Source organism: Rhipicephalus microplus, chromosome 3 (assembly GCF_043290135.1).
Source record: "Rhipicephalus microplus isolate Deutch F79 chromosome 3, USDA_Rmic, whole genome shotgun sequence".
Taxonomy (NCBI): Eukaryota; Metazoa; Arthropoda; class Arachnida; order Ixodida; family Ixodidae; genus Rhipicephalus; species Rhipicephalus microplus.
In genome coordinates this window covers 104,225,108-104,249,357 of record NC_134702.1, presented here as the reverse complement: position 1 = coordinate 104,249,357, position 24,250 = coordinate 104,225,108, and the positions used below count along the sequence as shown (strand labels likewise).

General features: G+C 43.0%; 2 protein-coding genes across 2 annotated transcripts; both read right to left on the bottom strand.

Annotated features, from left to right (window-relative positions):
- Positions 1 to 2,043: 2,043 nt before the first annotated feature.
- LOC119159975 (uncharacterized) lies at positions 2,044 to 6,210 on the bottom strand. The gene is made up of 6 exons (XM_037412752.2): positions 6,052 to 6,210; positions 3,902 to 4,005; positions 3,186 to 3,248; positions 2,669 to 2,731; positions 2,483 to 2,536; positions 2,044 to 2,211 (listed from the first exon to the last, which is right to left on the bottom strand). The coding sequence occupies exons 1-6, from the start codon at positions 6,137 to 6,139 to the stop codon at positions 2,122 to 2,124; spliced, it is 462 nt and encodes a 153-aa protein (XP_037268649.2). The 5' UTR covers positions 6,140 to 6,210; the 3' UTR covers positions 2,044 to 2,121.
- Positions 6,211 to 15,136: 8,926 nt separating this feature from the next.
- LOC119159973 (uncharacterized) lies at positions 15,137 to 23,893 on the bottom strand. The gene is made up of 6 exons (XM_037412751.2): positions 23,735 to 23,893; positions 19,548 to 19,651; positions 18,556 to 18,618; positions 17,752 to 17,814; positions 17,123 to 17,176; positions 15,137 to 15,275 (listed from the first exon to the last, which is right to left on the bottom strand). The coding sequence occupies exons 1-6, from the start codon at positions 23,808 to 23,810 to the stop codon at positions 15,186 to 15,188; spliced, it is 450 nt and encodes a 149-aa protein (XP_037268648.2). The 5' UTR covers positions 23,811 to 23,893; the 3' UTR covers positions 15,137 to 15,185.
- Positions 23,894 to 24,250: the final 357 nt, after the last annotated feature.

Sequence of the window (24,250 nt, the reverse complement as noted above, 5' to 3'; positions counted from 1 at the left end):
TTTAAACCACGGACCTCTTGCATGCGAGGCGGATGCTCTAACCACTACGCCATCGCTGCACCCAGAAAGTAAATCATGGACTCTATTTTCCCTCAATTCTCATATACAGCTGTAATATCGTCGGAGGAGTTCTGCTCGCGTGTCCACAAGTGCAAGCACTAGTTTACCACAGGAATACGACCCAGGGTCCTGAAGTAAACATTACCTTTATGTTTTTCGAGTGTTATCACTATTGCAAAAGGTGGAACTTGAGATGTCGTAATTGTGCTAATTTAGAAACTCCGTCCAGGTTTGTTTCCTCTTCCGTTTCTCTGGCATACTTAGTTTACTTACAATGAGTGCACCTTTTTAAAACTCACAAAGGTTGTGACAGGCGTGTATTTTATGATATAATACGACACACTATTATAAAACTAGTAAACAAAACAAAACATTGGAGAACCCTTGACTTTCACCTTCCAGAGTGGAAAGAGTTAGCAAAGTCAGGCTCCGGGCGCATCACATTGAGCTGGGCTGCAAGAAACAGATAGTTTGTGCGCGTAACATTGGCCGTTTCGAACTATTCTAGACTGTCTACTGCAGGTATGGTTGCGAAGTACCCTCCACGCCGTAAGTCTTTTTTTTTTTAAGTTTACAAAGCACTCGCTTTGCGTGTCTCCAAAGTTTCTCGCGCAATCGCGCAGCTTCGCTCTTCGTAATGAGTGGGCAACTTTAGACAACTCCCTCGTTGTGCAATTATCACGTTCAAATACCACGTACGATCTGAATACTTAGTCACGGATAATCACTCACGACTTCTCTCGTCACTTGACATTCATATATAATTTTTTACGCTGCAGTTTCCAGCACTGGCACGGCTTCGTGGTAGAACACTTGCTTACACGTGAAACCTCGTGTTTGATTTTCGGTAGAAGCATTGACTTATTGTTTTTATTTATTTGTATCCATCTCAAATTTTTGCTTGAGGGCAACGCTGATTTATTTCTTTCAACCAACCCCGGTGCCGAAAGTTTGTCCGAACAAAGCTATTTAACGCCATCGCGTTAAAAGTTTGTCGGTACCTTACCACCTGTAACACTTGAACACGAAATCCCACAGCACATTCGGTAGCACACTAAATTTCTGAACGGAGACCGTGCTTCCTGCAAGAAATAACGTACTGTACAGTGAAACACGCATAATATTTTAACCAACTATTCGCATTAAATATTTACTTAGATTAGACTATAAACTATACTATATTATTTACCCTGAAGGTTTCTTCAACTCATTCAAGGTGCCGTCGTGTAACACGACACCACAGATTATAGTCATGTTCTCCGTGCTCATCTGGCAGTCGCTTGTTCCTTTCATAAGGACAGTGTCCTTTGGGGCAAATAAGGGTCCGATCATATAATGAGAGAGTCTTCTACTCTGTATTGTGAAGCAGAAGGGGAACAGTCTATGGATCACTGCTGATTGAGTTCTCACGTAACTAAACGAACGAAAATAACCAACACCGGGGAGTTAGATGCGGGAACTGTTGAGGCCCGCTAAATCTTCCGAATGACCAACAAGCAGCTACTAAGCCTTGGGGACTTGGAGACTAAATATGCGTGACGAGTAACACGTAGCTCTATTCAACCAAAACAAGAACAAATACTTTGTATACCGCTTTTGTCTCCGCTGGGGCAAATAAAATCCTCCAGTGTTGTTTGATGTCATGACATCGCTTAACGATGACAATGAATGGTAGCAAATAAGCACTACTGAATGTTTTATGTTTTGTTTCGTGCAGAAAATGGTGTTAGGTGCATTATCACCTAAAGATAACTATCTTGCAATAAAATATCATCCACTTCTTTATAAGAAGTGGTAAATTAAAGCAACGACTGCAACAAGAACCATGATGACAGACAAGTGACGTCAGGACGTGGCATTGGGTGCGTGATATTGTTATTTGTGTGCCTGAGCGTGTTATTGATGCTCGTCCTCCCAGGTAGAATTTTTATCAGTAAAGTGAACTTTGTTATGAGATTTTTTATTTCGCTCACTGAGTTGCGATTAGGTTTTAATGACAAGCTTTATTTGAGAATTTGAGATATTACACGCGAACTGCGTCCAGCAAACGACTGCAGTTGTTCACTCGTGTGCTCCCATGATCTTGAGGATCCAGTAGGTCGTCGCAATGCCCATCTCTTTGGTCAATGGTATATGGTCCATGATGCAGGTCTGCAAGAATACTCAAAGTTAATACTTCACAACGACACTCATTTTGTTGGTGCAGCCTCGAAAATGGGCCAAAGATATATTTAGAAAGTTTGGGCAAAGAAGGGCGTAGTCATAACCTATAATATGAGTACCACTCAGCATGGCTGTGTACGGGGAACAGTAATGAATGGCGTATACTTTCAGCTCGCACATTTGGAAGGTATGCTGCTATTTTTGTGTTATATTTCATATGATATTGTATAGTATACTATGTATAGAATTTACAACTTACTCCAATCTCCGTCGCTACAGCTTCTGGATCATGTTTGAATTCCGATCGAGATTTCTGTGGAAAAGCGGAAGACGTATTGAATAAAAATTGGCCTTTTTCAATGAGAGAAACTTCACAAATTTCCGCTTTATATAGCATTGCTGTAGTAACGGAAAGTAATAAAAAGGTTTCTTGCATCATACTTACGAAGAAATTTACGAGATGTGGATGACCACAAGTAATGAGAAGCTTTCTGTACTCATCAGGCTTCTACACACAAAAAAGAAACGCAAAGGCAACAGTAATTATTTAAAGAAAATACACGAAAAGTTTTATCGCCTAAATTGTAGTTAAACGTTTTTCTTTTACTCGTCTGCGCAATTCGATAACACAAGAGTGACAGGGGAACCTAGCCTATTTACCCGATTGTTGAAAATGAACGACAACAGCAATGATATTGCAGTTTAAAACACGGTACTTAAACAAAAGAGATGGGAGCGTTTCGGGAAAAGTAAACTAAATTTCTATCATTAACGCTTTAATGACTGCTGAACGCAGTAAGGGTATTGAATGACTATACATGAAATTCGCAGGCACTGTTTGATGATTGTAGTTTCGCATGTAAGGCTGGTTTAATTGCCGGCATGTGTCGAAGATCGCTCTCGTACAGTTCTTACAACAAGAGACTACTAGGCCTAGGTTTCTACGTTGCACCTTTACTCACGTTGATCATATCCTGGTGCTTGTCATGGCACGCCACGTAGTCGTCGCAAAGGGTTTTCATAGCCTAGAAAAATGCAGTGGAGTAAGAAAGTAAAAATCGAGCGTCACATGAACTAATTTAACCAAAGCGGCAGTGACGGCATTCATAATGAGAGTATGGGAGGATGTTGAAAGAAACATGAGTAGGCTGAATTCTGGAACTTTGGGGAGCCGTAAGCCTACTGGAGGTGGGGTGTTTCGACGAACACATCACTGAAGAGTAATATTATACCTACATTTTTTGTAGAGCTTGGAATGGCGAAATTAGAAGTGCAGTACCATACACGATGTCCAATGTATGGGACGGGCCGCTTAACTACGTGAAGTGTCACTCATTGAACACACAATTGCCACTTCAAACGATGCCACTGTAGGAGCGTTAAGCTGTTTTCTGAAAGTAAGTATGGGGACGATGGCTTCCTGTGACTAGACTATTCATAATCGTTATGACAGTACCTAGGCAGCTCCAGTGCAAATATAACCTCGCGAATGGACGAATAAGGAAAACAGAACACACGTGCCACATACGTAGTTTCCGTAGTTGAACCCAGTTTCACGGGTTTCGTTTTAGAGGACTTCTTCCACTCTATGCCGATCCATAGCGCTGCCCGACGTTGGCACCGCCCAGGGTAATGTGCCTAAAGTAAATGATAGTGGCTTCGGTAAGACAGTACTCACATCAGCGATCATGCTGAGAGGCATGGGGTGCTTGTCCAACAGATGCACGCACTGCTTCATCAGTTCCGCCGCGACCTGGCCGGCCTTCTTCATCACTTCTTCTCCTGAAGTAATCAGGGTGAATATCGCATCTGTTATACCTCTGTCGAACGCACACGTCTCTCATAATCATATGGTGGTTTTGGGACGTTCAACCCCATGAATCAATCAATCAATCAATCTGTCGAACGCACATGTCAGAAAAGTATTAGTGAGAGACATTCGTACTGTCTTTATCAGTCAAATTGGCCGTTACTTCACCATCGGTCGCACGGAAAGTGATGGAACCTCGAAACAGGTCCTACATAACAGATATACTCATGTACTAGCTTAGTTTGAAAACTTTGAGCTTGAAAGGTCTGTTTCTATAGGTTGCGCAAAGTCTCTCATCACGACGCAATGACCATTAGCAACTGGAGCGCAAGCGCTACGCAAGGTGTGTCCGACCAGTTTTGGCAAAAGAACAGGCGCCGGGCTTGAAGTGTGAGCTAGAAAAATAGGCATAACGCTGTCGAGCAACATAAACGCAGCTACACCACTATGTTCCCTGCTTGCCTTTTGTTTCTAGTCAGGTAACGTGGCGCCATTCGGGAAAGATTGATCCTGCACTCACTAGAAAACTCGGCGCTATATGGCGCCACCTTAATAGGTGAACGTTGAACTGCTTGGCTGGCGTTTGATTGTTTACTTTTGCTACAGATAGCGCAACTCGGGGGATGCCTGTGAATGCGCTTCAGCGCAATCGGTGTGAGGCTGTATTTCAATCATTTACTTCATATGGCTAGACGGCAGGCTGAAAAACCTCAACCAAGAGAAAGATTACTGCCGAAGCACTGCTGACACTTTTTTGTTGTAAGAACAGAAACTTGTAAATCTCACGAAGGTCACCGGATAAACAACGCCTAACACATTGTGCTGAGAAACAGTGCCATGTGTACAAGTAGTTCACTCTTAAACAGCGCCTATGCAGCATTTCATGGACACTGAGATGGGCGTGGCCTAAAAGCCAACTTGTGTCTGTATCTTCTGAACCGGGTTTTTAGAGTTGTGTGGGCTGAAACTACCATGAAGTCAGTTGCAGCGTAGACAGGTAGCGTGCCTCTATACCAAGAGGTTATAGGGTGCCCGTTGAGAGCAAAAAATAAAAACAAATATATACTCAAATGACAAAGCTATCACTGAAGTCTCCCATGACATCGATCGTTTACTCAACTTCACAATCTGTATGACAAAGCCCCATAACCTACATGCTTGAGAAAGAGTTCAAGCCGTCATCGTAACATGTGGAGTTCACGTGGCATGAAGAAGGGCAAGTCGCTCGTTGAAGTGCCTATATATAGAAAAGCTTCGAGTAATCTGTTCAGCTCTTGGTTGGTGAACTATTATATTACTTACTACGACACAAAAAATTGAAATATTTTGGATCACCGATGGTGTTATTTTTCTCTTTTTGAGAAACACTGTAAGATGACAAATTCAGCGGGGGAGGAAACGGGAATAGCAATGTTTAAAACAGAGTTGATTACTGATGGATGTGCATACTATATTAACTGTTTAACAGACCAGGATGACAAGGCGTGGTGAAGAACTGTTGCAATAACTAAGCGTATGTTGGGCTCAAATCAGCGTCTTGAATTAACTATAGCACACAAGAACAATCGAGAAAAACTCCGCTTAAGCAATCGGGCGGTTTTAAAAAAAGCCGGCGATGACGTCAGCATGAAGGCCAGGAAAATGTCACCCAGCGCCCGTAAAAATGTTGCTCAGAAATTTACAGACCAGGTACTATCAGAACGATCATGTAAGCACAACCTGAACTTCACTTCAGAGACTGTATTTTTTACTGGGAGTAACCTGGGCTGGCGATGATTATTGCACAGACTATGAGCAGTGGCTGCGGCTAAGTAGTTTTATACTGCTACAGGACTTCACCTATATGAACGAAACTTGATAGTAGAGTGTTTGCTAACCTAACTAGCTGCTCGTTTGACAAGGACTTTTGAGGTGACGTCCCACATGTACTGGCTTTTAGTAATTTGCTGAAGGGCTGCACTAACACAGATGCAATTTAAAATGTTTGAACATGAGCTTTCTCAGACAAATAATACTACCTTGTGGCTTAAGGCACTGCTGCGCGTAGGACAGCTTTGCGACGCCCACAAACAGCAAGACGACCAGTGCTCGTACGCGTAAGGTCATTGTTACCGGTAAGTCGGTGTGTTAGTACTTCGCTGCAAACTCGTGTCTCGCACACTAACGTCGGAATGAATTCAGCGACTGCCTTTAAAAGCTAAATTACTGCGCAGTGTGTACTAGCAGGCCACCATGAAGAACCAGCATGTGCATTAATAACAGCAGAGAGGAGATACTGCTGTTAATGACAGGGAGTAAACATATGGAAGGGCGTAGAGACAGAAGTTAGTGAGAGCAGCACACGGTCTGGAAAGGCTGTGAAAATATGCCGACCGGAGAACGTGCAATTTTCCGAGAAGACAGATATGCTTGCCCGTTGACAGTCCATGGCCAGCACGAGGGGCTCGTTTTCCAGCAGCTACGTCAATATACCAACGCCGCCAGCGCTTCGTATGTCCTATAGAGCATCATCAAGTGCCAAGTCCCGTCAAAGTCACCATTGGTTCACGCTCACGTAAAGAACTTATTATTAGAAACTTTTGCCTTGTTATGAATGGCTATTACTTTGACTTGGTCATCATTAAGTAGGCGCATACACTGCAATAGCGTTTGGGTGCCACTAGGAGGAAGTACTCCAGATCCCCAGATTGTTTTTCTCGTAAATAAAACTTGAATTGAATTGAGTCGAAGTAGCGACAGTTCACAAGTAGGATCTATAAGCAATACGTCCTCTTACTGATATTGCTTATTACATGCGCTGTTATTTGCGAGTTTGGCGGTTCAAGCAATATAACAGTAAATGTGTTACAGCAACGGCTTACATATCCCACGAAGGCTTATATGTGTAGAAAATAGCACATTTATGTAAGCAGCAATGGTTCTAATTACGGTTATATAGTAAAGTACTAAACTTGGGTTAACACACAGTACACCAGTACAGCACTGAGAGCCTCAAATAAACACATACCACTAGTTTCGAAAAAAAGAAAGATTTTCCTAAATATTCTTGACTGCATTTTCTCGAACTAGTGAGCACCTGTCGTTATCACGGTTTAGAACAGGCCGCCAATCTAAATTTAAAGCTATCTACCGAAGAAGTGTTAGTACTTAGTTTTCCTTGCCTCTTGTAATCCTTAAAAATTTAAAGCTGATCCCACATACCACATTACATGTGATTTATTTCCCACAGCATACCATGATGCACAGGAAGGTGTCATAGTCGCGGTAATCGAAATTAACCTTACTATCACAGCGTACCATGGGGAACATAACCTTAGTGGCCAAAATTTCAGACTATTAAGTTCGAACAATTAAAAAAATAAACTAACGTTTTTAAATTTTTGAAAGATTCTTTTTATAGCAAGGCAAATAACTATCACATCAATTAGCGGCAAACTTTGCACTAAGTTTGCAGCTCTTAGTCCTCTATTAGAGTAAGACATTTAATTTAGTTAAGCGACGCAAGTGCACGTAATAAAACAATAATATCTGTGCAATAGATGAAGCGTAACTTTTCTAATCACCAAATCAGTTATAGGAAGGCAGAGAACATTCGCATTTAATTTATTCAGAGGTAGTATTAACTAATAAAATTTTATGTCTCAAAACGACAATTGTGGTTATGACAGATACAGCAGTGGCGTTCTAGGGAAGTTTCGAACACCGGAGGGGTTCTCTAACGCGCACCGAAATCGGACCTTAAGCATTTGTACTGCTATGGAAAATACGGTCAGCGGGGCCATGATGCGTTCTGTTGTCTTTCGGGTCAGATTTCAAGCACCATACCCGCTGGACCACCATGGCGGGTTTATTCAAAGACCGGAATTACAAAACTTTGAGAAATTAAGTGTTGTAAACGAATAAGGACACCCTGGTTTTGTAATGGTACCATAAGGATTTTTAACAAAGTGGCCTGTGACGTGACTATTTTCTGCAGGACTATGCCTGGTAGAAAGAAAACAGGCGCTGGTTGCTAGTTTATGCCAATGCTGTTTAGGATCATGCCGTCTGATTGTCACTGTCTAATGAGGTCGCGCTGCATTCACACAGTACGGGAAGCATAGTTTCAAGCAGCAGTTTTCTAACAAAAATGCGGGGGCAAGATTTTCCAGTCACTTTTGTTTAACAGCGTATGCGAAATCCATGAGAAATCATCCAGAGGAGAGACAATTTTTTTCAGAAATAATTTCCTTCTTTTTTTTGTGAAGAAAAAACATTTTTACATTTTCTCTCGTTTGAAGGCCACTGCATGCACGGAAAGGATATCACCTCGATGAACAATGAACACAACATTAGTCACATTTCGCACGGGTGTTTTCTATGTACCCGTCGGGAATGAACGAAAGAACAATGTAATTTGGTCGCATCGCGTTTGCAAGGTCCGCTTTGAAACGCAGAGCTTGCGAATACTCACCGTCTCACTCATTTATTTTCGAGATATCTTAAATAGCTTTCTGTTTCAAAGTGTGGAAAGTTCGTCAGTGCTTTCCTCATGACAAGTTCATGGCATGGTTATGCGTTATTTTGCAAATTCAGATAATTGTTGGCAACAAAGCAGCTGTACGCATTTCTCACTCAATGAACTATTTTAAGCACAAGCTGTCTTTTCTCAAACAGTATTTATAGCACGCGCATTTTACAGCCAGTTTTTTGCTCGTGGCCTTGGCTACTGCAAAGCCCAAACGTGCAATGTTTTAGTATCTGCACAATGCCAATACAGCACGTGTGCGCTCTGTAGTGTCTCTGTCGTCATATATTGACGCTCAATATATGACGCTCAATATATTGAACATTGCCAAATGCACAACGCGAACAAATGAACTATCACATTTATTGCTTCAGTATGTGTTTTATTTCGATGTACAAGTTCCTACTGACATAATTGAATGCATAATAAAGCTTTGACACATGAAATAATGCATGTATATCCTCCCAGTTCTGAGGCGGCAGCCGTAAAGGCCACTTGTCCTCAGTCCGGTTTTTTCCAATGCTCATGTAAATGCGGGAAATATAGTGATTTTGACGATATTTGTAAATGGCCACATGGGTCCCAATGGCTGCCGAAGACGTGCTTACAAGGTGAAAGTAAGCGCTTGAAAGCTGTTGCGTGCTGTGTTCCATTGTCACTTATTCCGGACAAATTTTCTCTTTGCGGTGCCTCAATAGGCTAAGATAGTGCATCCATCAAAATCTAAATTTACTGGCCACACAGCTTTCTATTTATAATGTAATAGTGCCAGACTGTTAGTAACTTGGTTTGTAGCTGTCGCATTAGACAGACTGAGACCTATTGAGTTTTCATCACCACCTTACCCTTAGGTAAGGTAATGAGTAATGCATTTCTGCAGTTGGTAATCTTTATCGATGTCAATAAATTTAGTCAATTCGTCCACTCAGTCCCACACATCGGGATACACAGACGGTTGGCAGTGTGGGCTTGGGTTTATAGGGTGTTGATACAGATGCATCAGTCATCGTGTTTTTTTTACTGTTCTAAGAAAATGCAGTGCTTTATGGGAGGAGGAGGAGGAGTAGGAGGAGGTGGAGGAAAGTTTAAGCGGAAAGACAGGGAGTTTAACCAGTTCTTAGACCGGCTGGCTACCCGGTGCTGGGGAAAGGGGTGAGGGGAATAAAAGATGACAAAAAGAAATGTTGCGAAGAGAGAGAGAGAGAGAAACTACAAAAAAATAGCGACAGAGGAAAGGCAACATCAAAGAATATAAGGTACTAAAGTCTGTCTCTGAGGCCAGTTGCCCACAAAAAGCGCAGCAAAGCTTTCAAAGCCTCCTGGGCTGAGGATGGGCTCGGCCAATGACCCAGAATCCTTTGTTCCGACAAAGGCCGATCATCTAGTCTATCCACAGCTGCAGTAAGTTCTTGTCTTGGCGCGTTGAAATGGGTGCCCTCACATAGAAGGTGCGAGATGATTTCTCTGCAGCTGCAATAAGTGCATGTAGAAGAGCTAGCCGTTCCAATAAAATAGGAGTATGCGTTCGTGAAGGCCACTCCAAGCCACAAGCGGCATAGAAGAGCCTCCTCAGCTCGAGATATCCCTGAGGAAAGACGAAGCGGCAGATCGAGATCCAAGTTATGCATGCGCGCGTTTATGAAGTCTGTTGAGTTCCACTGTACCAGTGTGAGGTCACGTGCATGCAAGCGAACGAAGTCTTGTATATGCGTTGGTTCTTGAGAACGGGATGGCTGTGTATTGGGTACCGTCGTGTGCAGATCTAGCGGCCTCATCTGCGTGGTCATTGCCATGTATACCGCAATGACCTGGTGTCCACTGATACACTATGCTGTGCTGTTTCTTGATTGCTTGGTGATGAAGAAGCCTTACTTCAGCTACTAACTGTTCATCAGGTCCATGGCGAAAGGGTGACATAAGACATTGAAGAGCTAGCTGCCTTCGAGTCCGAGAAGATAGACCAAGTTCCCGAAGGTTCTTCAACTATAAACTCCAGAGCTACACGTATGGTGGTGAGTTCTGCAGCTGTCGATGACGTCAACTGCGATGTCATGAATTTGATTGTGATGTGCCTCGTGGGAATAACCACCACCCCTGCTGAGCTTAGTGAAGACACAGAGCCATCCGTGTAAATGTGAAAGCGTCCGTGGTGCTTCTCTTGCAAGAAGAGTAACGTGGCCTGTTTCAAGGGCTAGATGCGACGACTTTTTCTTATTTTGGATGCCAGGAATTGTAAGAAGGGCTTTGAGTGGGTGTAGGCACCACAATTGTATCGGCCGCCGTGCTACATGCGTGAAGTGCAATGGAAGCACTGCGCAATTCTGAGCTACAGTTGCGCTGAACGCTGAGTGGGGCCTAAAAGTTCAAAGAGAGGCAAGGTGATGTGATGGAAGCCGAGCTAGATGTCTTAGGTGCATTCTCAAAGCGTTTACGCAGATGTATGCGTTGAATGGATAGTCACGCGCAATGATGACTGTCGCTACTGCAGACGCGCATCTCGGGACACCAAGGCATATTCGCAGTGCTTGGGCTTGGATCGACTGGAGGACGCACAAGTTTGTTCTTCGGATCCCACAAAGCACAGGTAAGCTGTATCGCATATAACCAAGGAACAGAACAGTGTAGAGCTGAAGCATTGCTGGTACCGGCACACCCCATGCTTTCCCAGCAAGACACCTCAGCACGTGGGTGATCATGGTGAGTTTAGTTTTTATGTGGGCGATGTGAGGAAGCAATTATATAATGAGCGCCAGTTTGTGGTATGGCGCGAGCTCTGGCTGCTTCATCTGCCTCTTGAACGTTTCTTGTATTCACCGTGATGCTTCTTATGCATCAGTTTTCAGGTTGACTACCGATGCGACAAAGCATCTTTATTATTTTTATTTTTGTAGCCACGCCAATGGCACCGGGACCTAATCAATGAATGACTCGCGTGTGCTGAAACAACAGCGCTCTTTCTTGCTATGTACTATTTAGTGTGCTTTTCATTATTACGCCATGTTTTACATCGGTATACAAGAATTTACCCCTCTACACCTTATGTCAACCAGAAGATAATAAGGTTATTCTAAGTACGCAGCTGTCATAAAGCTTTGAGGACTCTTGAGCTTCGCCTAGAGAGTAAATTGCAATAGCGTAATTGGACCCCATTCACATCAATAATCTATAGCCTCGTTTCGCCTCTCGGTGGACAGTCCAACCATGCCGCAATAAAACGATCGTCTTAAGAGTAACATTGGCTGTTTCAGACAATCCTAGAACACTTACTGAAAGTGCAGTTGCATGTGGTGTGCGCACTATGGATCGACGTATGGTCGGATGAGTGGATAGAGTGATGAAATTTAATAAGACCGGAACGCACTTTAGCACGTTGCGGGCCACTCTCACGTCGGAAAAGAAAGACCAAGTCTCTCTACTGCATCACAGGCCCGTTGGATCCATACCTGCTGTTCAAGTTTGGAGCTGTTAATAGCACCTCCCATTTGGACAGCACGATGAGTTCATAACAGTGTAACGCGGGCCACCACCTGACCACGTGTTATAAATTGGCTATATCATTGCAAAACAAACATGTATTAGTTGGCTGCATTTCGGGATAAGTCATGTGCAATAGCACAGGCTTAGGACACGCCCCGACTTGAAGAAGCTTGAGTGCAAGAGCCTGAGATTTGCTCAGTGTTTTGGGGTGGGTATTGTCTCCACGCCAGGTAAAAATGTTTTGTCAGTTGATTATGCAAGTAGGGAGGGTCTCGGTTTCCTAAAAAAACAGCGCTGCGCCCCCCAATAGCTACGCGGTTTCCTAGTTCTCACGCAGCTATTTCAGCTCATTCGTTCAGATAGGGTGAGGCTTCTTCAATGCATCTCATGCGAGCTAGAAATCGACCTAGTGTGTGGCTAGACCTCCTTGTCCCGAAGGATCCACAAAGATGGTTCCAGTAGAGTGCCCTTGGCGAATGCTCTGAGCGGGGATCTCGAGTTGCTGTGAGTTGTGGACCTCCTGTTGTCCCGCAAGGCCAACGTGATTGCCACTTGGTCTGCTCTTTAAGCCATCGTCGTCCGGACAGTTGTGGAGCTTGTGATACTGCCGTTGTGGTTGATAATATACTTACGCCTTCCCCCGAGGGTATCGGTTGGCATTGACGAAGCAAGTCCCCGGAGTGTTACGGAGTCCTTTATTATAGCCTTTGTCCTGGCTCACCTTCTGCCCCCGTTATCCTCGGGGTGAACACTTCGTGAGATGGGGACAAGGGTGGTTTGTTCTCGTGGTAAACGAGGAATGCTGTAGAAGTGAGGCTTGATTTCCGTCCGTTGAATCTACAGCTGCCACAGAATTTTTCTACCAGAACGCGTGTTGGCAGCCTGGTGAATCGCGCCCTCTTCTTTGCCTCGGCGATTTCTTACAGCGTGTCATGCATGTCGAGACGAAGCAGTCGGCATGAGCTTGAGTACTATGCCATAATTTGTTCTGTGAGTTAGCGATGTGCCTACTGCGCGTCCGTAAGCCAACGCGTGCACAAATGCAGCTGCTCACTTTCTTAAAGCTTTCTGGGGCGATGAAAATCAACTACATCAGTACGATTTTGAATGGGTTGGCTTTGAAACCATCATTTCGTTGTGCAATCGACATGTTCTTACGCTTGGTGTGGTTCTAGGCTTCTGTCGCGCTATATAACATGCGTTAAGAAGACAAATACACCACGCAGTGAAGTGGTTCTGGGTTAAAGAGCCTGCTGTTCACGGAGCAGACCTGCATTTGATTCACATGCCTAACGTGGAAAATTTCTGTTATAATTTCGAATATATCTTGAATTCTCGCTCACAGGCTATGCTAATTTACACTCACAAATAATGACGCCGACCCCAGAATTTTCGTGAAACTAGCACTTTTACGCTATCACGTTAACAGAAATACAGCAGAAGTAACTTAGGTGAAGACATTTTTGCTAATGTATACTGAGAATATTATGAGGCTGCAAAGTAAAGAGGCTTGAATATCGTTTCTGGTGAATTCCAAGGTCAGTGTAAAAAGTCTTCTGGCAGTCTAAACGCAAAATGAAGCTAGACATTATTATGAGTCGGCGCGATATGACTCGACACGTATTAACAGGACTGGCTATAGTCGGAAATCATATTGCGTACTTTTGGTATTTGTATGGTGTAGCACCGCGTACTCTAAATGCCGCTTAGACTATGTAGTGAAGAAGGAACACCAATCAACAATAAAATGACTACAAACAACTCAACATTACGAAAACTAGCGATTTGAAATAGTTACTAGTGCTACAATTGATGTGGATGTATGGCAGAAGTGGCCTTCAGCACAATTTCTGTTATTTTGGGCTTTTTTCTGTAAAATTGTGGAACTTGTTGAATAGTACCCAGCTAGTGTCTGAAAAAGTCAAAGTCATACAGACATTTGAAAGAGACGATAACTTGGTCAAGTTTTCAACGACATGCAGAGCGTAAAGTGGAACTCAAATTCACAAGCTGCCAGCATCCGACTTGCATAAACAAAACGTCACCTTGTCCCACAACAGTAGTCTTCATCCCTCTTGCGTGGCTTTCTTTGTCTTATCCCTGCTCGTTCGGCATTTGCTAGTCATAAGCGACATGCTCATTATAAGCATGACGTAGTATTATTTATAGGAAGGAGGCAAACGCCAAGTCTTCAATAAAATAAACGGAAACAAGCCAGATTACAATTACTGCTGTTCTCTCAAAAGGTGCACAGAAAAAAATGAATTGTTTGGTTCTATAAAAAAAACAAAACGGAAGCGTGCTTTCTTAAAGGTCACATATTTCTCGCGCAGATGAATAAAGTAAATGTACAATTGTGGCTAGGGAGCCACAGCACAGAAAAAGAAACGCAGCAGTGCTTTGGCGACGCAGCCGACGGGAACGCGAGCTATCTACGGGCACAGCGTGCATGGTTGCCGCTGAGCACCGAAGAAGAACAACCACACGACACGAGTGCTCCGTCACACGCTCTTCCTACTTCGTTTACAATACGCCTCATGAGCACCTCTCGGGATGCCTGCGTCTTTTTTGCCGAGCGAGGCTCCACTCAAGCACCTGGATAACCAAACCAAAACCAGAAAACAGACCAGAGCACAACAGTAAATATTTGAAAATAACCACATACAAATGCCCAAATGTGTCGATATTTGCCCGCCTCCAGCTGACCTGTACTCAAAAACCAGCCTCTCCTCTTAACTATGACCAATGCCATAGGAGCCACGGCGCAATACTTGAAGGCGAATTACCTAAGTTCTCATCTGTGGATATGTTGGAGCATAGTTATGAATTGTCTACGCTTTCTCTGTGTTGTACCCCAGGTCTCCTAACCAGATGTAGCTTAGCGAACGGGACAAACCATAGTTATCTTACCTGATTTTTCTCCGTCTGCGGCCCTTTTTATGTACACTGAAATATTGACCACTAGTGCGGGCTGTAGCAGACACTCGTGTCCCATATCTGAATTGGCAGTCCCTGCTTACGTCTGAAGCTCGGTGGATTATCTGTCTTCACAGAATACATCTGGTCCACTATAAAGAGGTAATAATACATACATTGCTTTATTCGCATACTAAAAAAACTGATTTATCAAAATATTTATTGCCCACAGATCGCCATACTGTTACAAGGTCACTCAGAGTGCCCTAAGATTTTCAAGATCCATTTGCCGACAGCCATTCCCATGTTCTTTGAAAGTGGGATGTGATCCATAACGCACTCCTGAAAAATTAGAAACAAAATAATTAAAAAAAAACTTGAACAAGAATTGAAAAGGTCCACAAGCAAACGTTAATAGGAGCCGAGAAAATGACAGTTAATTCATTTAATTTTGTCAAATGGACCTTGCGCTACAAAACACCAAACATATTCATCAATTAATCTATTCAATAGTTTACTAGCTTAAGTCGACAAAGTGAACAATTAGGCGAGTTCTATTCAGCTACGCATTCAAATATCTGCCTCTGTAGTGAGTGAGTGAATGAATGAGTGAGTGAGTATGAACTTTATTGAGGTCCTGAGAAAAAAGTTGTGCCCAAAGCCCTGCCAATCAATCCGACGGCTCCACCCAGGTCGGGACCAGTTTACAGTCTTTTGGCGACGGCGTGGGCCCTCTGGACAGCCTAGAGCTGAACGAGGAGCTCTGTGCTTCGAAGGGCGGAGTCCCAAGAGGACTGGTCAGAAAATTCTGTACCCACGTTGACAGGACACAGCCAGAGCATGTGGTCGAAATCGTTATATTCGTCGCCACAGTGCAGACATACAGTGGAGAAGTCAGAACTGATCCTGCTTAGTGTCGTTGGTGTGATGTATGTACGAGTCTGCAGTTGTTTGCAAGTGATTGCTTGTGCTCTGTTCAAATTTGTGTGAGGAGGAGGAAAAGTTTGACGTTCTAATCTTTGATGAGAGGTGAGTGCGCGTTATGATACGAGTGGGTGTTTGTGGTAGAGGTTCCTGCAGGCTGCTCTTAAGTGAGGGGGTTAAGCGCTGACGCGGAAAGTGAGCTCTCGCACCAGCTGGTGTGCTCGCTCGTTTGGGTTGCCAGGAAACCCAGAAATGTTTCCCATGTGAGCCGGGAATCATGCCATGTGTGTGAGGACGAAAAATTTTTGTCTTTCGTCTATTGGTTGAAGAGCCTGTTAATGACCGTAGCGGCCTTCGAAGAGACTAGGGCTGCCGAAAAAGTTCTTATAGCTGTTCCTGAGTCCGAGTAAAGGACAGAGGCTCCCGTGCAGATTCGAAGGTTTAGGGCAATGGCCATTTCCTCTGCTTCTTAGGTGAAGTGCGTTGACGAGCGAGCCATGGCGTACACCACCATGATTGCGTTGACGAGCGAGCCATGGGCGTACACCACAGAGACTGCGTAGGCACCTCGATTAAAATATTTTGCAGCACCAACGAAAAGGACTTTCATATTGTTGCACATAATCTTGGTGAGTATGGCCTTGGCTCTTGCTTTTCTTCGTCCTTCATTGTGAGTTGGGTGTATTTTTGTGAATAGGGTCAACTGTTGTCGCTTTCATGGCGTGTGTGCAAAGTTAGGACTTCTCTGGCGGCATGAATAGGGGCTGAAGGCCGGCTTCTAACAAGATCTCGTTGCCCGCCAATAAAAGTGAGAGCCGACTAATCTGTGCGTGCCACTGTGCCTCAAAGAAAATGGTTGCTGTATTGTGCAGGTCCAATTTGAGGAGTCGTCCCGTACTAGTGTTGCGAGGGAGGCTCATGACCTTTTTCTATCCTGTTTTAATGTATCAATTTTGTTGAGCTCTGTCTTCTTCCAGATGACCACGTTCAGATTTACTCAAGCTGCTTTTACTGCCTCACTCAAGGCATTGAGAGTAACCCGGTATGGGTAACTTGGTGAACCTGGAATACGACCTGAGCGTCACAAGATCGTTTGTGTGCCAATGTAGGAGTGATCAGGTATCGTCTATCGCTAGAAAATAACTACCAGTTCGTCTAGAACACGTCAAACTCTACCCGAAGAAGAAACATGCTTTTGTAATCTTGTAGCTCATTAGCACACTGTACTCAACCAGTGACAGGTCAGCCATATAATAAATACTTACGCTGATTTCCTTTCCAACCTGCTCTGGGTCGTGTTTCAGTTCAGGTCTCGATTTCTGCGCAAGAAAAGCAAGATCACAGTGTAACCATTTATGTTTCATCGAGCCACGGTTTCGCACAGCGTCGTGCGGGATGCGAGTAAGAGCAGCATACAGTATTCTAGCATGTGAGCCTAATTATAGGTGTTCGAAAAATACTGGTGTGATGTAATTACAGCTTGCCCCTTAAGCACATGCCAAACAGTACATAGAAGAGTATACTGTTCCGTCGTGTCCCTATGCAACCATCCGGCACATATTGAAATATTGTTATGTTAAATTAAACAGGGAAGAAAGCTCGCATGCTAAGTTTAGTACATGACTCTCGTGAACGTGATCACGGGAACAGCACGTCTACTGCATTCAACATAAACTATTGCGACAGAATTACAGCATCTCAACTTCTATACAAGATAGCGGAGTTTGCTTACGTAAAAGGTGATTCTCATGGACGTATTATATATTTCACTAATTCTTAGCAATGTAGAGCGCAATGCACAACTGTAACGTAGATGGTCTGAACCCGCGCTTTGTAATCAGGTTCTAAGGTTTCCTCCTTGGGGAATGCGCTGCGGAACAAGTTAGATACTTACGTAAAACTTCAAGAAATGTGGCTGGACACACTTGATGAGCTCCTTCCTGTAGTCATCCGGCTTCTGCATGAAAAGGGTAACAATAAAAAATACAAAAATCATCAGGTAAATGATGCACTCGAATTACTTCAGAAACAAGTTGTTTTGAAGTTACTCAGTCCTGGTGGCAATGAGTGTACTGAGGAGACAATGAACAATAGAGCTACCTGACAAATAACGACAGATTAGTGTGTTTTATTATTTCATATGGCTCGTTCATCCTTCATTTTTCTATTGCATCAATAGCTCCCATTGCTGAGTTGTGGGAAACCTCTCATATTGTCACTGTGAAAGACACTTCCAAGGGGGCTAAACTAGCAGAAGTAATAGATACGATTCCCTTTATTGGCATTATTACTGAGAATGAAAATACAGGTACGGCAATTTAACTTGCATAATTTATCGTGCGACGCTTAGTCCTAAGAATGTAGCTAGACTGCTAAAAGTAATAGATACGATTCTCTTCATTAGCATTACTACTGAGAATGAAAATACAGGTACCACAATTTAACATGCAAAATTTATCATGCGACGTTCTAAGAATGTATTTAAGAATGTATTTAGCTGTTACTTAACAAGAAGTGCTCAGTCGAAAAGGTTTACAGATTTTCGTGAACAGGAATGTTGGCTGAAAGGGTTCATTGCTGATGTTGCATGCGTTCGCTACATTTTGCTCACAGTGAAGAAACATTCATTGACGCCCCTGAATGCGGACAAGCTCCGCACTCATTACTTGGAGAAACTATGAAAAGAAATGACTCGTACCGATGTCAGAGATTCGTGCTTGTCGTGGCATGTAGCGTAGTCATCGCATAACAACTTCATTCCCTGTTGGAAGAAACGCACATGGTGATGTCACGCTTGTTTTCTGTAGCCTCGAGGAAAGAAATAGATGCAATACTTATAGCGCGATTATCTTCAGTATTGGAATTAGAAGGCCATATTTTGGAAAAGTAAAACGTACTTTTAAACACAGCCTGCGTTTATAAACCTACCAATATTTGGAATTGAGAAAAAAGTTGTTCCAAGTATAAATATTCTTTTTCATACTTACTGCAATATCAATCATCCGGGTTTAAGAAATATGATTTGAATTGCTTCAGGTGTCCTCTCACAACATCATTTCAGCCTAACCTTTAAGTTAGGCTGAAAAATTCTTACGCTATCGTTTCAGCAGAAAATGTTTTTTGGTAAACGTAAATGTAGCAGCAACAATATGGTATTCAAGGGTGAGTTATCGAGGGACATGATCGGCAATAAGAACATTTTATTGAAGTCTTAGGTTTTGTGTCAATTGACTGAATACTTAGAATTTGGCAACTTTAGAGTTACGTGGACAGATTTCAGTATTGGTTATATAGGCTGTGTGCCCGAGTGTTCTATTTATGGGTATCCATATTCACGTGCTGGTCTTCTATTTTGCGACGACCACTTTGGTGCAGAGAAAAGGAGTAGCCGGCACCACGCACTGGCACTAAGCTCTTATATACTTTCTTAAAGAAATATTTATGAACTTCTATTGCATCCCAATGGGCACTAACTGACCTGCAGCTTTGTTTAAGCTTCCTATAAAAACGGAGCAAATAATGTGTTTAGTTGTTATTACACTGCATTGTTTTCCAAACTGACGTGGCGCAAAAATTACGAAGGGCAGTGGTATAATTGAGTGAGCAGTTTCATGGTGACACTGAAGTGTTTTTAAATGATAGTCGCTATGTCGTCACTGCACAATGAAAATAATGAGAAATTTAACGCACGTCAGCAATAGTGCTTATAGGCGTGGGGTACTTGTCGAGAAGATGGACGCATTCTTTCATCAGCTTCGTAGCCACCTCTCCAGCTTCTTTCATCGTTGCATCATCTGAAAAAAAAAGCACGATATCTGTCACACAATTCTTCAGGTCAACATCATCATCACCAGTATCATCATCAGCATCAACCTAGTGTATGTCTGCTGAAGGGTGATAGTCTTTTGCAAGCATCTAGAATGGCTCTCGTGTTGCGTGAGTATAACTTATATATTTGCCCGCGAACGTGCTATAGCTTCACCGCACCATCGAATTCTCTGTCTTTTTTTATTGCGCTCCTCCAAACTCTGAAGTCATATTAGGATTCATGTAGGTCAATGGTAATCTGTCCTGGGTGTTAGAAGCCTACATAGCTTCTCTTTTTTTGCTTTTAAGGCCTGCTATACTCGGTTAGAACCCAAAAAGAATTGTAAGGTCCGCCCACAAAACCAAGGCGCACTGACCCTTCACATGTGAAAGACAGTCGAGATAACTGGGATTGTAAACACAAAAGCGTCTGACGGTAAATATTTCAGTAACAGAATATTACTCCCAATCATGCTGCGGGTCATACCACTAGCGAAGCCGGCTGACCAGTTGGAAACGCACTCTCTAAAGAGAAGACTTGTGAATTTGGTCCTTGGGCTTTTATCGAAGCCTAGATAGTAACGATCAACCTCAATATGCGTAGTACTTGCGTTTGTCGTGAAGAAGCAGAATTTGTAGCTAGTAACAACGAACCTTATCTTGAATAGGCGTAGCATTTAGATTGGTCGAAATGTTTCATGGTTCCAACGACAAACAGCTATCACGACTGTCTTTCTCAGGTACGGTGTAAGCGCGCCGTGGCTCTGTGGGAAAAGCTTACATTGAAACCATTCTGAGGAGCTGTGAAAAATAAAACTCATTTGTTTTGAACTCATAGCGTCCTCTATGCTACTAATGTTATGCCTACTGGACTTCATTTTGCGTTGCTCGGTGCTTTCATCTGTGTCCTTCAAATGTTAGGTCCAGGGATATGCAGTGATCATACATGCTTTCTTCTCGAGAGCTGCGGAAACAGCCACTAATGCTTTCGTAATGCGCATATCAAGAGTCCCAACTGAAGCGTGGAAACTTGGGCACTTTTCTTGTTCTTTTGCTCCTCCCAGCGTTTTAATAAGTCGTATCGCCCAGGCTGTTTGCAAAGCTAGGTCATTTTCTTACTGCCTCCGTGTTACAGCGCTCCTTTCTATCATTGTTTCCTTGTTTCCGTAGTTACAATGTTACTAGTTTCAAGTTGCGCTGTTCGTGTATTCAATTATGTCTGAACTGAGTTGTAATAAGAGAAAAGCTTTATGTGTCTTATCAAATGAAAATAATGAATCGTTGGTGTTGGTGTCCCGCGGCGTCGGCGCCAACATGGTTCATGCGAAAGATCGCCTTGACATCGCAGATCGCCAGAATGTGGGACGTTGTTGTGCCGTCACATTACGTGATGGCACATGATGGCGCCCTCTCATCAAGTGATAACTCGTTCAAAAGATGCGATGATCACTGAGTCAGTGGAACACCATTTTAGGGCCAGACCGCCAATATGCGTCTGATTACAGAGACAGTGCAAATCGACATTTGGTGCAGACAGCTTTCACAGTGAGCCGAGAGAAGAGGAATACATCAATGGACAAGAAAAACAAATTCGCACAGCTTCAACAGAGTTAACCTCGCAAATGCCAATTAAACAGTGAAGCTGGTGGCATCAGCACGTCCTTTCTCTTTTGTCACCAATGTTCGGTGCACTTCCTCTGTAACCTGCAGGACGTGTGCTCGAGCACGCGTAGCCATTGATCGACTCCTTTCGCCGGCTCAGCCAATTGCGTTCCCGATTTCTCCTCCTATCGACGCCACCTGCTTTCCTCCCACCCCAGCTTCACCTTTGCGCTCTTCTTCTTCGCCCCGTTTCACCTGGTTCACATCACTGCCATTTCTCTTGCAGGCTAGATTCGTTAACCTAGGTTTCCCCCTCACCCACTTCTCTTTACCCATGCTCCTCTTTTGTCAGGATTTGCTCTCACAGTGAGGCTAGATAAAGCGGATGACCGATACCCAATAATTTACGTTGCCTTCAACAGCCCTGCTCTTAAAAGCAGAAGACGGCGGGCGCCTTTGGTCCTGTAAGGCAAATGCATAGGAGATACGGCGAGCTCTTTATCGGGGGCTTTTCTTGTCATTGTCATAGTCTCTTGCTGCCCATCTATTAGCATAGTCTTCTGCATATTTTGATGCCAGGTGGTCAATAATAAATTCTTGTTCTCTAGCTGGGCTATGCGACATTGCCTTAATCAGTAATGACAGAAGTGAGAAATAAAATTTCAGTTATTACATGGCCTATATGTATGTATGTATGTATGTATGTATGTATGTATGTATGTATGTATGTATGTATGTATGTATGTATGTATGTATGTATGTATGTATGTATGTATGTATGTATGTATGTATGTATGTATGTATGTATGTATGTATGTATGTATGTATGTATGTATGTATGTATGTATGTATGTATGTATGTATGTATGTATGTATGTATGTATGTATGTATGTATGTATGTATGTATGTATGTATGTATGTATGTATGTATGTATGTATGTATGTATGTATGTATGTATGTATGTATGTATGTATGTATGTATGTATGTATGTATGTATGTATGTATGTATGTATGTATGTATGTATGTATGTATGTATGTATGTATGTATGTATGTATGTATGTATGTATGTATATGTATGTAAAGTGAGCGAAATCATGAGCTATCGTGCATGAGTGGAAGTTTTTTCTGTGTATCTTTGCCATACTATTGAATTAGGTTCACAAAGCGTATGTCCACAAAGCAATTTGTTTTGCAATTTTGTTCCGTCGTATGGCTCTGACTGACAAAAAAGTCGCCGCTGCGCATAATATTAAGTTTTGGCCTGCTGTACGCAATAAAATCCACTGTTTAACACTAGTAAACTTAAAGTTTTGTACATAAGCAGAGCAGATAAATCAAATAGATAACCTGGTTTCACTTTATTTAAAGCAAATTATAGAAGCTTCCCCAACTAAAGAAATTATTCCTCGGCAAATCACATTACCAGAGAAAGCAATTTAGAAGCGATACTGGAAGCCAGATGTCATAGGATACATCACAATTACCCTGAATTATATAAGAGGGTAGGTGTAGGTGGTTATGGCCCTAAGCCGTTAGACATCAGACGAAGAAAATAGGGAGGAGGAGGTCCACACGACTTTTTACGTGAAAGCTGACTCAGATAATAGCCACTTGAAAACATTGCTGCAAGACACAATTAAGATAGAGCGACCGAGGTGAAGCCTTTCATCTCAGAACAGTAGGTGAACGTTTATTCTCATTTACGTTTATGAGTGACTTCGATTGTTTTAGAGCGCGTGCGCGAGAGAGAGAGAGAAATGTTTCACTGAAATGATGGGTACGTCTGTCTAGCTAACTGTATGACGTCCCATTCCAGGTGCGGGGTGATGATTATGAGGTACCCAATGGAAAATACACAAGAGCACAAGCAAGTACACAGACACACACACATAGATTACAGCTAAAAATCTCTGACTGTTGAGTGTTAATAGGATGCCGATTCATTTTTAAAAGACGAGCGCATCAACATTGGATTGAAAAAACAAACGTTGAAAGAACTCAAGATTTTTGTCAGGGATAAGGATACAAACTGTCATGAGTTTTTTTAAAAAGAAAGCTCCTTCAATTAAGTCGTACAGGTGCCGTCAGCACTGCTAGAAGAGTATAGTTGTTGGCAGAATGGTATGAGTCGTGAGATAGTCTGCATGTTAACGTTCTCTCCACCTTCACCAAGATACTATCCACCGTGGTGATCGTGCGGTTATAATGCAGGACTGCTGACCTTAAGGTCGTGGAATAGAATTCCGGCCGTGGCGGTCGCGTTTCGATGGAAGGACAAATAATTGACGTCTATGTGATTAAATTAAGGTGCACGTTAAAGACCTTTATGTGCTCTGAGTTTCCGGACCTCCCCGAAACGGTGCCGCTCATAGTAATTTCACGGTTCGGGGACATAACATCATGGAAATTATTTTTACCAAGTTTATGGGTACCTAATTTGGGTGGTCGAAAATTCACGCTTACCGAGCTGAACTTTGCTGCACTCTTCGGCGAAAGCAGCTGCAAAGAAGATACACACACATACGGTCACTAGTAACATAGTGGTGGATAAGGGCCTAAAGTCCGACGATTCCGAAGGAAAGAGAAGCCACTGGTAGTGGTCAAAGGACGAGTGGAGTCAAGCAGAAGATAGAGCGCAGTTTATAACGCGTAAGAAAACGAAATTCCATGACGAAACTCGGCCTTGACACACAGGTATGGTGACGCGAATAAAAAAAAAGAAACTCTATCAGCCATCATTCACTGTACGTACAAGGATGTGCCATCCGGAACACTCATGGCCATATGTATTTTTAAAATTTTGCGCCTCTGCATGATAACGACAATACAAGAATGATGTGTCTGTGCCGAGAACCATTCGTGTTTGAGCAGCTCGCTCTGCATGCATGCTTTGGAGGCCGATCTGTGCGATGCTCAGAGTTTGATTGCTGCTGAGAAAGCGGACGATACAGGGAATAATATGTGGATTCATCACTCCCT

What these genes read in the sequence shown, in the direction of transcription:
- LOC119159975 (XM_037412752.2), bottom strand. Translation starts at nt 6,139, where the DNA reads ATGACCTTACGCGTACGAGCACTGGTCGTCTTGCTGTTTGTGGGCGTC. An exon ending in CTCTCAGCATGATCGCTGAT is followed by an intron (nt 3,249 to 3,901) that starts GTGAGTACTGTC and finishes GCATTTTTCTAG; the next exon opens with GCTATGAAAACCCTTTGCGA. An exon ending in AGCACCAGGATATGATCAAC is followed by an intron (nt 2,732 to 3,185) that starts GTGAGTAAAGGT and finishes TTTTGTGTGTAG; the next exon opens with AAGCCTGATGAGTACAGAAA.
- LOC119159973 (XM_037412751.2), bottom strand. Translation starts at nt 23,810, where the DNA reads ATGTTACTAGTGACCGTATGTGTGTGTATCTTCTTTGCAGCTGCTTTC. An exon ending in GTGCAGCAAAGTTCAGCTCG is followed by an intron (nt 19,652 to 23,734) that starts GTAAGCGTGAAT and finishes TTTTTTTTTCAG; the next exon opens with ATGATGCAACGATGAAAGAA. An exon ending in CTATAAGCACTATTGCTGAC is followed by an intron (nt 18,619 to 19,547) that starts GTGCGTTAAATT and finishes TTCTTCCAACAG; the next exon opens with GGAATGAAGTTGTTATGCGA.